Source organism: Corvus moneduloides, chromosome 19, assembly GCF_009650955.1.
Source record: "Corvus moneduloides isolate bCorMon1 chromosome 19, bCorMon1.pri, whole genome shotgun sequence".
Taxonomy (NCBI): Eukaryota; Metazoa; Chordata; class Aves; order Passeriformes; family Corvidae; genus Corvus; species Corvus moneduloides.
In genome coordinates, this window is record NC_045494.1 from 5,176,832 (window position 1) to 5,189,660 (window position 12,829).

The 12,829-nt window shown below is 44.2% G+C and overlaps 1 protein-coding gene across 2 annotated transcripts in view; it reads right to left on the bottom strand.

Moving 5' to 3' along the window:
* Nucleotides 1-445: 445 nt before the first annotated feature.
* Nucleotides 446-12,829, bottom strand: part of STXBP4 (syntaxin binding protein 4) — an 80,975-nt gene continuing 68,591 nt past the window's right edge. The window contains exons 22-23 of one of the 2 annotated variants that reach the window (XR_004243793.1): nucleotides 2,176-2,336; nucleotides 446-1,070 (exon numbers count right to left, since the gene is read on the bottom strand). Coding sequence is in view for 1 of the 2 variants with exons in the window: in XM_032128726.1 (XP_031984617.1) it covers nucleotides 2,321-2,336 (16 nt within the window). In the remaining variant the exon portion in view is untranslated. Of the gene's footprint in view, nucleotides 2,337-12,829 lie in introns of both variants that reach the window. The other variant, XM_032128726.1, reaches the window with a different exon arrangement.

The following is a 12,829-nucleotide window of genomic DNA, read 5'->3' on the forward strand; positions in this document are numbered from 1 at the left end:
ACAAAACAAATAAGCAGAGGAGAGAATTTGAAGAGGCTCATGATTCAGCCTTTGTTTTAGTTCTGATTCGTCCCAAAGCAGTGCAAAGTTCTCAGGCTGACCTTGCAGGGCAGTGCATTTCCAGCTATGTGACGAAGAACGTGGAGGGCCATGAAAATCTGCGTGAGAACGCTCAGACACCCACACCCAACTGAGCTGAAAAGCAGCAGCTTTTGAAGAGAAGATCGAGAGACACCAAGGAGCAATGCCTGCCCCCCACTTCCCTTGCCTCCACAGAGGTTCTGGCCAGAGCCCTCGCTTGGCTTACCAAGTGAAAGCCACTACCCACAGCACTGAATTACTGAAAAATGGATGTTTATTGTCCCCGTGGGGTGCAGCCGAGTGAGCTGCTGTGGCTCCTCACAAGACTAAGAATGCCTGTTGAATGAACCATGAGCTGCCCCTGCCTTTTTTTTTTTTCTTTTTTTTTTAAGTTTAATTGAATGTGGGAGAGACAGGTTTGGAACTGCTTTTGGGTGATGGCAGAGGAACTTCTCTTAAGTAATCTGGGGTGGTTCCAAAAGGCATTCCAGTTCGCAGAAAAATAGGTATTACTAGTCATTGCTTATATGCTGTGAGTTGAAAGATTAATAATTTTCTCTGCCAAAGTTTACAGGCAGCCTTTACCATGACATGGTAGATCAAATACATGTTCTTGCCTGGGCAGCTGACCTGATTTGAACTCAGTAAGTGTGGCTCTCACTGATGACTACAGTTTTGGAACAAATACTCTGCTCTGCTTTTTAAAGCAACCTTCCCCTTGTAGAGCATTAACCAGACTCTCAAGGCCATTTCCAGGCACCTTGTGCCTTTGGTGCCTTGGCAAATTATTTAGACCCAGTAGGTGTAAGCAGCCAGATGACAGAACTGGATTGAGACGAGAGATAAGGGAGTAGCTGGCCCGTTTTGCAGTCAGACCTTCCCCTAAATAAGGACAACTCCCAGCTGGTGCCAATGGGAAAAACAACTTGATCCTTCCATTTATTCCTCTGTACTCCATTCCTCTTCCTTTTTCACTCTTGGCTTGCATGCTGCAAAAAGACAGTTTAGAAATAGCTGTTCTTACATGCTCAGGCTGTTTGATTTTGGAATTTGGCATTGGTTTTACTGGAGACAGAAGAGCACCCACGAGCACAGAATAAAACAGCCCATCCCCGGCGAGAGCTGCAGCAGAAGGGAAGAGTGAAAGGTGCAGGAGCTGAGCATCATCCCCTCCTTAATCAGAGTTTCTATTGAAGTCAATGACCTAGATTTCTCTGACTTCAAATGGCTGCTTTCAGAGAGCTTGCTGGAGGCACGGTGCTGGGGAAGGTCAGGCAGAATTTAGCCTGAAGAATTCTGCATGCATAGGCTTATCAGCTCGGGATCTGTACAGCTCGATACTGCAAACCCCGTGCTCTCCAACGAGCTCTCTCAAAGTCACTGAAGTGACTGCTGCCCTGGGCTTCAGGCTTGCTAGGCTGCCCTAAGCTTGGGATTTCTTTCTGTGATCAGTTCTGTGACATCCACCTTGCTCCCAGGTTTCCTACTTAAAAAACCAAAATGCAGAAACACAGATCAGTTTTTAATCCCATGGGTTTAAATTATTAAGGACCCAGAAATGTGATAAACCTTTCTTATCTTTGGTAGGAAAGCCTGACCTTCTGTGGGAGACTGGGAAAATTCCTACAGACAAAAATCAGGGTTCTAAACATAAAGGCATTAAAGTCATGCTATGTCTCCTTATGAAAGAATTATTTTAGCAGCAGCAAGTAATGCAGAAATCCACATTACTAGCTGTATGCAGTTTGTCCTGCAGGTTTAGATTCATTAAATCTTGTTGATGAGACTGGGGGGGGTTCTTTCCCCCCTCCTTTTTAATGCACTCTCAGTTTCATGCAGTACCTGAGCAGATTCCTGACAGTGCTGCCAGCCCACAGTGCCCTTCCTGGGTACCCCAGGTACCCCCAGCCAGGGCATTCTGCTAAATTACCACCTCTCTTATTCGCATTATGGATTTTTTAAAAATGTATATTTCAACCCAGAATCAGCTTTATTTATAGAGAGCATCCCAAAGCAGAGTTTCAGTGGCATGGCTGGGTGTTTATGAGAAGGAAAAGGAGGTGATTTCCCATAATCATATATGCTTTGTCTTACCAGTGTCCAGGGTAACGCAAGACAGAGTAGCTGCACACTGGGGACTGTGCTCCGAGGGACAGGGACAGATCAGAGCCCTCCTGCCTCTCCTCTGCTGGAGTCAGCAGCTCTGCAGAGTCCTGGTGGCTCCTCTGCAAGCCCAGGCTCATTGCTTGTGTCTCCTGCGAGGACAGATGTGCACAGAGACAAGGTACACTGAAAGAGACACCTCATGTTTGCCATTTCAAGCAGCGCTCAGCTTTGTAAAGTTTTTCTGCATTAAAGCGAAATGTTGAAGTTAATTGAGATGAATACAATGATAGCTGGCAGCTGTATCATAACAACCCCTCAACATACACAGGCACAAGGAAGCAGAGCAGCCCTGCTATTGTTTGTTGCTTTATTCTGCCTTTGACTTTTTTTTTTTAATGCCATGATTTCTTTTAAAGTTATCTTCTCTGATCTGCAGCAATGTGGGTGCATAATTGACTGTATTTGGACTAAAGATATTCTTGTCTGTATGTTTTCCTGGCCAGGCATTTAGACTACAAGCTGTATGGAAAGCATCAGGCAGAAAGTTATGCAGAAAACATCAGACAGAACTGGTTTAATATTAAACCAACTTTGTAATATTTTTATTCCCATTAATTTTTAAAGCCTTTAAAAAAACCCCTTATTTAATTGGCTTGCAGAATAAATTGGTTTTGAAGGCTTACAACTGGCATTTTCATAACAAGTTTCTTGGGTTTGGGGTTTTTTCTTTGTTTTTTTTTTTAACTGCCAAAGGGCATAAACATATAATTTTCTATAGCCACCTGACAGCATCCATGCAGGGAAATAAAGATGTCCTTCTCCTGTATTTTTTCTTAAATGACTTTGACCTGGAGAACACATTATGTTGATTGGCATGAGAAAGAAGGCTGTGATCTTATTTTTACTGTTTGTTATAGTGGCTTCAAACTTATCAAAGAAAGAAATAGAGATTTTTTAGATGGCTGCTTGCCAACAGCACTAATCAGAATTTTAATGAGATTTTTCAAGGCCTAAATTAGGTCTAATTAACAATATATAAAGCTAATGTATAATGCCATAGAAGGATGTAGCCTACTGCATATAGAATGGGTTCTGATCTCTTTAAAAATAGAAAGGTTGAACAAAATGCACATTTTTATGCAGGTTTACGTATCTGCAGCTCTCTGGTATTTTTACTGTTATGCCTTAATTAACAAATTGCCTTTGGAAAACGTGGCCCTCAACTTCATAATAACTTTGGCAGCTCTGCAGGGGAATAGTGCAGGTTCTCATGGCTGAACCCCCTGTGTGGTTTCCACTGACTAACACAGACTCCTGGGTCCTACAGTGCTCCCTTTGCCATCCTCCTGTCTCCATTTGGCCCACGTGTTCCCATTGTTTGTGAGAGAGAACTGGCCTGGGACTCCCATTTCCCAACCAGCACTAAAGGCAGGGTTATATTTAGTCCATACACACTGTTTTTCTCCAACAATTTAAGACAGAAAATGATTAACAACTCGAAAATGTCATCCTCAAAGCGCAACCTTCTTTCTGCCCCCAAAGGGTATTTTGTGCAAGGACAGATGAACCAAAAGGATTTTTCTCTATACAGGAGTTTGTAGTTATTTATGATACCACAATTCAGTTCTCTCCTTGTCTGTCTGAGCTGTTACATATAAACTAAAAAAAAAAAAATCTTGAATCCCAGTCATTCATATGAAGCTTAATGCAATTAAACACCTCAAAGTAGGGAATTGCTGCTTCTGCCTAAGTAAACATTTTTATTCACATACTCAGACCATTAACTGGGAACCGTCTTGCAAAGCCTCTTTCCAAATTTCATGTTTAGTAAACAAATCTCATTTCTTTATGCCAGATAAATCAATACCTCTTCTGATTCATTTAACTCATGAAAGATGACCAGCAGCAGTAACAATGGGGGCAAAGAGCCCACTGAAACAGGCCAGAACAGAATGAATATAAACACCAAAATAAACTCTGCCCCCTCACAAACTTGGGGTCATCAGTTCTGTGCTGTTGGGCTGAAGTGTTCAGAACACTTGAGTGGGACTTTAAGTGCTGCTCCAGAACAGGTTCATCTGCAAAGCTGTAACCAGAGCTTACACTAATTAATAGAATCTGTAGTTAATGAGGCAGTCTGTCAACTGACCATAAATGTTGAACCAACATCAGACAGACTCCAAGGAAGCTTAAATAGCCATTTCAGATGTGTATTTCTTGAAGTGTTTAAATAAATATATCCACATCAAGTTTAAGGAAAGAGCCAAACCACAGGGCAGAGGGAGCCAGAATCATTTTGCATCTATTACAACACTCAGGATAATGTTTGGGTTGATTTATAGGGAAAATATTTGGTTTTCAGCTGGAATTTTGGTAACTCAGAACAGATGTTCACAATGTTGGAATACTGTCTGCCCATGCAGCTCTGTTAAATCAAGTGCTGTTACACATTTAAACTCAGCTAGGAAAAAATTAATAGACTGTGAAATTGCTAATCTTACAAAAGGTACATATTAATGGGATTCCAATTTGATTATCTTTCCATTATATCAGAATCTCAAGCCATACAATAACACCTGTGAAAAACTACCGGAGTTCTCAAGGCATCAAGAGCAGAGAGTTAATCTGGTTTGTGACCCTGAATGGAGAGGGAGTGCTTGTCTATCATTTTTTTTCAAAGTGTTTTTCAAATTGTTGAACCGAATCAGCTTTCTTACTTTTTCCCACCTTCCTTGAGCCAGGGGATATTTAAACATGTGGAGAGAAGAAGGTTCTTGTAATGAGAGAGTTATTTGTACCTCCTAAAAATCATTAAGAATTCGGTAAAATATTTTTTAAAAGTTCTATTTCTATCTCTTAAAGACCTCTGACTGCAGAGCAGCCGTGAAGGCAGCTCCCTTTCCCCTCTGATTCACTCACATCCATCACCACTCAGCCGGAGGAGGAGCGGGAGGGCGACTCCACCCTCGTTTCCGTGGCCGGGGGAGCAGCGTGGTCTGAAACCCACGGACGGCTTTGCATTCGCGCCGGGGGCACGGGGCTCCCCAGCTCCGAAGCAAATGGCACTTCTCTCAGTTTGGAGAGGCTGCCTTTTTTCCTTTTTCCCTTTCCCCCTTTTTGACTAGGCAGGCAAGTTGCAGTCTCCACAAGCGCAAACATCCAAAACTATTTGCTGATGCGAATTCCAGGCTGCCAGCAGAGCTCTGCCTGATGTCTTTACGAGGGCTGCGATTCCTTCTAGGAACTTTCAGATGGTCTAGTGCCGTGTTCTTCCTTCCCAGGAGAGATCCAAATGAGGTGGCGTGTAGCTGTTTAATAGCTATCCCATTTGCAGCCACCTTTTCCTCCTGTGCCATCAATCTGTTCTTAATAGCCGATGGCACTGCCCGTGTCAGTGGCTTGTTCCTGAGTGAATCAAACATTTTGAATTACTGTAAGCTGAGCTCTTGCAGTTGTACCCAGCCATGTTCCCTCCCTGCTTTGGTGCCCTCATGGCATGGCATGATCCCTCCTTCAGCCCGGGATGCGCTGCCGCTGCCGGGGTGCGATGTCCCTGAGTGCCAACACCTGGGACAAGGGGAGGCAGAGCAGGGGGACTGTGGGGTCTCTCCTGTTCCACACCAGTATCTCATCCTGAGGTATGCACTGGTAACGCCGGGAGAAGTGGAGTCTCAAGTTTGTTGTGCAAACGCAGTACAAATGCAGATTTTACTCAAGTGTGCTCCTTGCAGGCAAGTTCGTATTTATAGCGGTGCCATGAGTCACCTCCTCAGGTACCATGGATACAGAGTCCCATCCGCTGGCTCCATTCAGCACAATCAGCCTCTCACAATACTCCGCATTTGTGCTTGTACAACTCGGGGATTGTTTTTCTCTTTGGGGAACTCCTTCCTCTTTGTCCTGGAGCCATCGGGCAGGGCAATGCCTCCATGGCCAAGAATCTTCCATGCAACAGAAACAAAACGTCATCTGCTGCAGACTTTTAGACCAGATTTTCGAAACATTTCTCTGATACTTTGCTCAGACATCCAGCATCATTACTTTATCTTGATCATTGTCTAACTGACTTGTCTACTATTCTGTTATGTAAATTCTTTCCTGGAAAACCTGTCCTTTCTGAGAGAAGCTCATATTGTCTTATTATTTTTAATTTTTTGAGCAGGAGATAAAAAAGTTGGAAACCATTTTTTTACTACTGTTTTTGAAGAATAAAATTTTCTTATAATTTAAACCTTTACACTTGATCTGGAGCCTTCACTTATTGAGACAGTTCAGTGCAGGGGTAGAAGCACCAGGCTGGTGACCTCAGCTCTCCGGCCCCTGCCACCACTTGCTGCATGACCTTGGACAAGTCACTGAGTTTTCATCAGTGTTGTCTCTCTCTTTGTCCGTTTCCTGTAGGATCAGGTAGGGGGATCTTAAGAGGGTAACACCTGTATGCCAGGTGAATATTTGCCAGAGTTAACTGTGTGATTTCTTATATCTGTAAGGTAACAAGGTCTGTTATGACACCGACAGGTTGCAAACCTCTTATACACAGCAGCCAGGTACTTGTTTCCAGTAAGAAGTCTTACAGCAGTACATTAGATTTCACTGAACGTCACAGTAACGTTCTCTTGTCTCTCAAGCTCTGTCACTGAGCTGCTCAGAGGCTGCTCGGCAGTGTCTGCTCAGTAACAGCGTCAGCATCGACCTCAGTTACTGCAGATTTCTGCACAAACCCTCTCACAATTGTTCCTCATAGGAAAACCGAACTGCTTAGATCCCGGCTGGATTTGGGGGGTTTGATCCTGACAGGTGCTGGTGGCTGTTGAGAGCTGAGCCACCCTCAGCCCCTCGGAGCAGGTGATGAACACGGCTGCTGCGGGTCCAGCCTGGGCCAGGGAGACTGAGAGATGCTCTCCTGCAAGAAAACACCTTGATTGCTCTGTGTTGTGAGTAGGTGAGACTGATTTACTTAAGAGTTGCACTGAGGTCCTTTGGAAGTCATTCAAAGGCTTTATTATGCTAAGATTAGTAGCTCTTGAGTAATCTCTACTAGAACAATTCACTCTCACTGTTGAAACTTCGCAGCTGCTACAGCTCCCTGCCATAGAGACTGGGTTTGAATTCAAAGAAATCTGTGGAAATGTCATACTTCTGGCAAAAGGGTCAGAAGAGGGTCCATGGTGGTCCATACAACTGGCTTTTCTGGAAAGAGAACACTGGCTTTATTATAAACACAGGATTTGCTGTCATCTGAGTGTGCTTGTAAATTTGAATAAGAAGTAAAACATGCATGAGTTCATGGGAGAGGATCCTGTAACTAACACACACTGCAGTTGCAGACATAAAATGCTGTGGTTTTGCTTTGTTTAGAGAACAAACTTTTCAGCAGAGACCCCTTTGTGATACAGCAGCAGCACCAACAGCACTGATGGGAGTTTGAAATCAACTAAAAAAAACCTTAGGCTTTCCAGTTTTATAATAGTTAACAGGAGATGTGATTTCTTTTTAGTATTTTTAACACTTCCCCTCAAAATTACAAAAATCAGACTGATTTTTATTCCAGGTTGCAGGTGCTCCAGGCAGAGGACTTTGCCTACAAGAATTGAGCACCCTGGCAGCCTGTCCCTGGCTATCCCTGCTCACAGAGTGAGGCTGTGACAGAGAATGGCAGGAGCTATTCTGAGCTCAGAAGTCCTCCTTAATGTCACTTTCCTTTCATTCAGGCATGGCTTTCTTTTTTCTGTTCCACTAGCTGCTATTCCCTTTTACAAAGAAAGATCTCAGCTGGGTTTTCTGTAGCAGAACTTGCTCTGCTCGAGCCCTGTGTGCCAGCAGTCCCCCGGGTTTCAGGTGCTGTTTTACAGCTGTTCAAGTGCCTCTGTAAAGACCAGAGGGACAGCCTGGCACCGGGCAAATCCATCAAAATATTGTGTTTTTCAAGAGCAGTAAAATCTCATTCCAGCTCTGGATCTCACCAAAGCAGGTGAGGTTTAGTGACTTCTTGTGCCTTAGTGTTTGGATGATAAAGATGTTTGCCTGCCTTGAGAGCTGCAGAGGAATGATGGCATTCCCATGAGGATCAGCCTTGTTGTGAGCACAAGTGAGGCTTCCCTGGAAATGTGGTACCATTTCAAGTGGAGACTCCGGGGAGAAGTCTGCCAGCAGCCTTTTCATCTTCCCTGCACCCTGACTCATGAATAAACATAGGCAGAGAGGGAGGAGATGAAAAGCAGCCAGGACGGTGTTGCTGCAGAGCTGTGCATCTTCCCGGGCAGAGCCTATAAATGGCTCCTCTCTTTCGGGGCTACCCAGGGTTTTAGCAGGTGTTTCGGTGTCTCCCTGAAGGGAAGCAGAGCAGCCCATGGCACCCACGTGCTAAAGCAGCTCCACTGATTTTAGGTCACATTAACAGCAAATCTGTGGATTTGCTCTGCTCCCTCTGCTCCCGCGGCTCCAGGCATCAGCCGCGTCTGATCTGCCTTCAAGGGAGGCTGGAATCTGTTTGAATCCCAGTTATCTACAATTTTAACACGTACTCCACCCCCCAAAATTGTGTGAACCGGCACAGGGCTATCATGTGCAATAGTCTTAAAAATCTTGGCAGGTTAACTTTGAAGAAAATCTCTGGTTAGGCAGTAGTCCCTGCTAGCAATTACCAGGCTTTTATCTGTACCTATCAGTGCATTGTAAAAAAGTGGTTGTTACTCCCATTTTATAGAAGCAGATGTTCTAGGGACATCTGCATAGATTTAATGCAGAAACTGTATGCCTAAAAGGTGTTCTAGAAAATCCCTTCATTATCACATGACTGATTTTATTCAGTGCACCCAGGAATTCAGATCTGCTGGCTGTGCTTTGCTTCTCTTCTTGTTTTAAAGCAATAGTTCTGAAATTTTCATTTTGCTCCCTTGCTGAGGCAGAGGAGGAGCTGGAATGAGTCTTTTTTTTTTTTTTTTTTTTTTTTTTAGGCAAACTTTCAGGTATGGATTTATTCAAAACTTCTTGAGGTTTGATTTGGTTTTGTGATCAAGAGGCGCAGAAGTCACATTTGTGAAATCCAATTAGGCTCCAGCCCTGGCAGAGACACATGACATGAGGCACGTACATCCATCCGAGTCCCTGTGCCTCCCTGCTTCTAAAGCCCTCAGCCTCCACGGCACAGCTGTGCTTCTTATCTCAGGTATTTGGGATTACTGCAAACTCAATTTACCCACTTGGGAGCTGTCAGAGCTGCAGTCCGTCCCTTGGAAATGTGGTAGTGACAGAGAGAGGCAGCTGAGCACTGCGCTCCTCCAGGGGAGAGATCATGATCAGAACTGGGTAGGGCAGGAAAGCTGTAGATGGATGGAGCCAAGAACAATTTCTGGATGCAGTGGGCACAGAGGGAGGAGGCTGAGCTGCAGCTTTGGCTAGGAATTACAGCCTGCTCTGCACGTCTCTGCTGGTTCATCCCCCTGCCTGCAGCTGGAGCTTGTTGGTGCCTTTGCAGAGCACACGGGTTTTTTGGATTGAGGGCTTTCCACTACAATGAGCTAAAAGAGCAAGGAAGCACTCCCCTGGTAACACTCCCTAGGATCCAGCTCCCGAGCTCAGGAAGGTGGTGATGCCCCTGGCAGGGTGCCCCTGTCCTCACTCCAGCCCCAGAGCCCTTGGCTTGCCTTTCCCTTTTGGCTATAGCAAAAAAAAAAACAAACCCAAAAACAAACAAACAAAAAAACTCAATCCTTCTCCTTACCTGGAGAGCTGTAATTTCCCTCAGCAACATCAGAAGCTGAATTGCTAATTCCCCCCGTGCTCCAGGTGAGTGTCCCTGGCCCAGAACAGCCCCCTGGGAGCACCCACTGGTGCTGTTCAAAACTTCAGTTATGCTAGCTACTGAGTTTTCTTATAAATGAGAACGTGCATTTTTATGAATGTGGTGAAACTACCAAGGCCTTTTCCTCCAGTTTCCTGTAAGTGGGTTAAATTGTGTATCCAAAACATCAGGACAGGCAACAATAACAAACCTGGTCTGAAACAGACTTCAGGGTTTTGTACCCAACAACCTCTGACCACAGCAGTAAAACACTCTTATTATCCTCAGCCAGCCGCAGGACTTTTCCTGTTAGTGAACATTTACTATTGATTTCATTTTTGGCTTTTGTATCATTCTCTGCAGGACTCTAAGTGGTTATTTGAAACAGCAGAGCATGCAGGACTGTGCTGCTTCAGCATCTACAGCCAGAATGGGTTAAGCACATTCATGGAGAATTTAGGCTCAAGAGACTGGACTGCATTCCCAAAGATGAGCAGAGAAAAGAGTAATTAACTGCATTTACACATTTTCAGTTAATACCAGAATGATTCCTTTTGGTTGCATCTTTGAATTAGCCAAGTAACAAGACAGCCATATTTTGACAGTTAGGTCCTATTTCCTGATCCTCTGAATCTTTATTATTTACAACACTTCTGCATTTAATTGGAGGAGTAATACGGTCTGAATGTGCCAGGCAGGTTCTTACTGGGCCTCTTGACTCCTGCTCATGCCATGCCATCAGTGATGAGCAGTTGTCTTTGGCTTGGAACATGTAACCCCCACGGTGACTAATTACAGTCCCTAATGATGGGTCCCCAGTGGCTCAGTCTGGAGATTAAAATGTGCAGCTCAGCCAGGGCCTGAGATCTCCCCTGTCCCCAGAGAGCCCCCTGCTCCTGCTGCTCTCTGGAACAGTGGGGTGGGAAAGGAACAGGGATGCATTACCAGCCTTTGGAGTGAAAATGAAAACATCAGCAGGAACTCCAATGCTTTGCTTTCCTAGGATCCTTTCTCTTTCCCATATAAATGCTGTTATTGTTATATTTCTGTTTCAGACCAGAAATATAATTTAATTTCTTTTTCCATTTCAATCACGTTTTAATGAGTTCTCTTCACATACAAAAGCAAGGATAGTTCTTGATGATAATAACAATAATTGGACCACAGGGAAATACTGACTGTGGGTAGCTGACAGGCAAGGTACTTGAGAGGAGATTAAGACATTTCTGATCAGAGTGTAGCTTTTGGGGGTCAGGGTGAAATAGTGACTTATCTAAAACAGCAGCAAAACTACTGATTTTTCATGGTTTGCTTTTAGCCAAGAAGCCTAACAATGAAACCAAAATTCCCCATAGTGACTGTCTGGAGAAACTGGATTCTTCCTCATCAGGATGAGGGATCATTTCAGCAACCTCCCTCGTTGGAGCCCTCAGTGAATAATAAGGATCATGTCGCTGCAGTTCAATGTCTCTATTTATCAACATCCTTCTTAAGGTGAAGGAAGAGCACAGCTTATGTTTGCTTTGGAAAAATGCTGAGCTGAATTCTCTGGAGTCTCGAGCGCCACTGTAAACACCAAACACATCACTGTCCTGGCTGGTGTGCTGAGAATTCCTGAGCTGCAAGATACAGGCAAGGAAATATCCTTAGACAGCAGTTAACCCTGCATATATTTAACCTCAGCTAATCCTGAAGTTGTAAATAGAGATCCTGGACATCACATCAAACATGGCCTTGTGGCTTCAGGGCCAGAATTTGCAGGGGGCAAACCAACCTCCCAAACATACCTGGGAGCAGGAGGGATAAAGATTTTTTAATCCACTCTCTTTAAATGATAGTTTTAATTAGTTTGGGTTTGACTGATACTGTACCACAGGGACAGAATCAGCATTGGTTATCAGATTTCAACTTCCCAGCTTCATATTGGGAAACAAGAGGCTCCATTTATAACAGATCTTTGGCCCATGCCCTTTTTTTTTTCAACTCTATTGACTTAATAATGAACTATACAAAACTCATTTCATCTTTGTAGGAAGTGAATTCAATACTATTATCTTGTAATAAAATATCTTAAATGAGTGTTGCGAAAACACCAACCTATTAAATCCATGCCAAATCAGCCACTGTTTGTGGAAAAAATCTAGAATGAGCAATAATCAAGCCACCAGAAAATATGAGCAGAGCCTAAATGGTACCACCTGTGAGCTGGCTGGTATTTTTAGTGTTACATGAAAACAATCCCCAGGGAAAGGCAAAGCTGGTTAGAGAGGACAAAGGTTAGGCTTTAGTCACCAGTATTTGATTTTTGGTACACTATCACTGCAAGCAGCCAGGGGAAAGATTTACTAAGGTATTTAGGTACCTAAACATGCCAAGCAGCATTTATAGCAGCATCTAAGTAGGTTAGGTGCCTAATTCCCATTAACTCCATGAACATGTTTAAGCTGCTAAACATCTTTGCAAAGCTGGCCCCAGTGCCTGGGCTGACAGGTGCCAGTCTGAACTGGTGTGACTGGGCTCATTCCCTGCAGGCTGGTGCTCCTTGGAGTGGGGAGTGTTGGTAACACATGAGGACCAGGAGCACAGAACCGAACAAAGGCTCCTGAGCTGACTTAAATTTTTGCTGCTGACTTAAAGCAGAGCCACACAAAAGTCACTCAGAGCAGCACTTGCCAAAAGGCCACTGAATTTTGGAGCTTGGTTTGGAGTGAGCATTAATGCTCCTGTGTATCTTGAGCTGAGGGTTAAGAATCCCACCAGTTCCCAGAAAATGAAACATTTCACAGGCCAACCAGAAAAGCATTTTCCTGAGCTCCTGGAGCGCCTTGCCCACAGTCAGTCCTGCACGGCCCAGCCTGT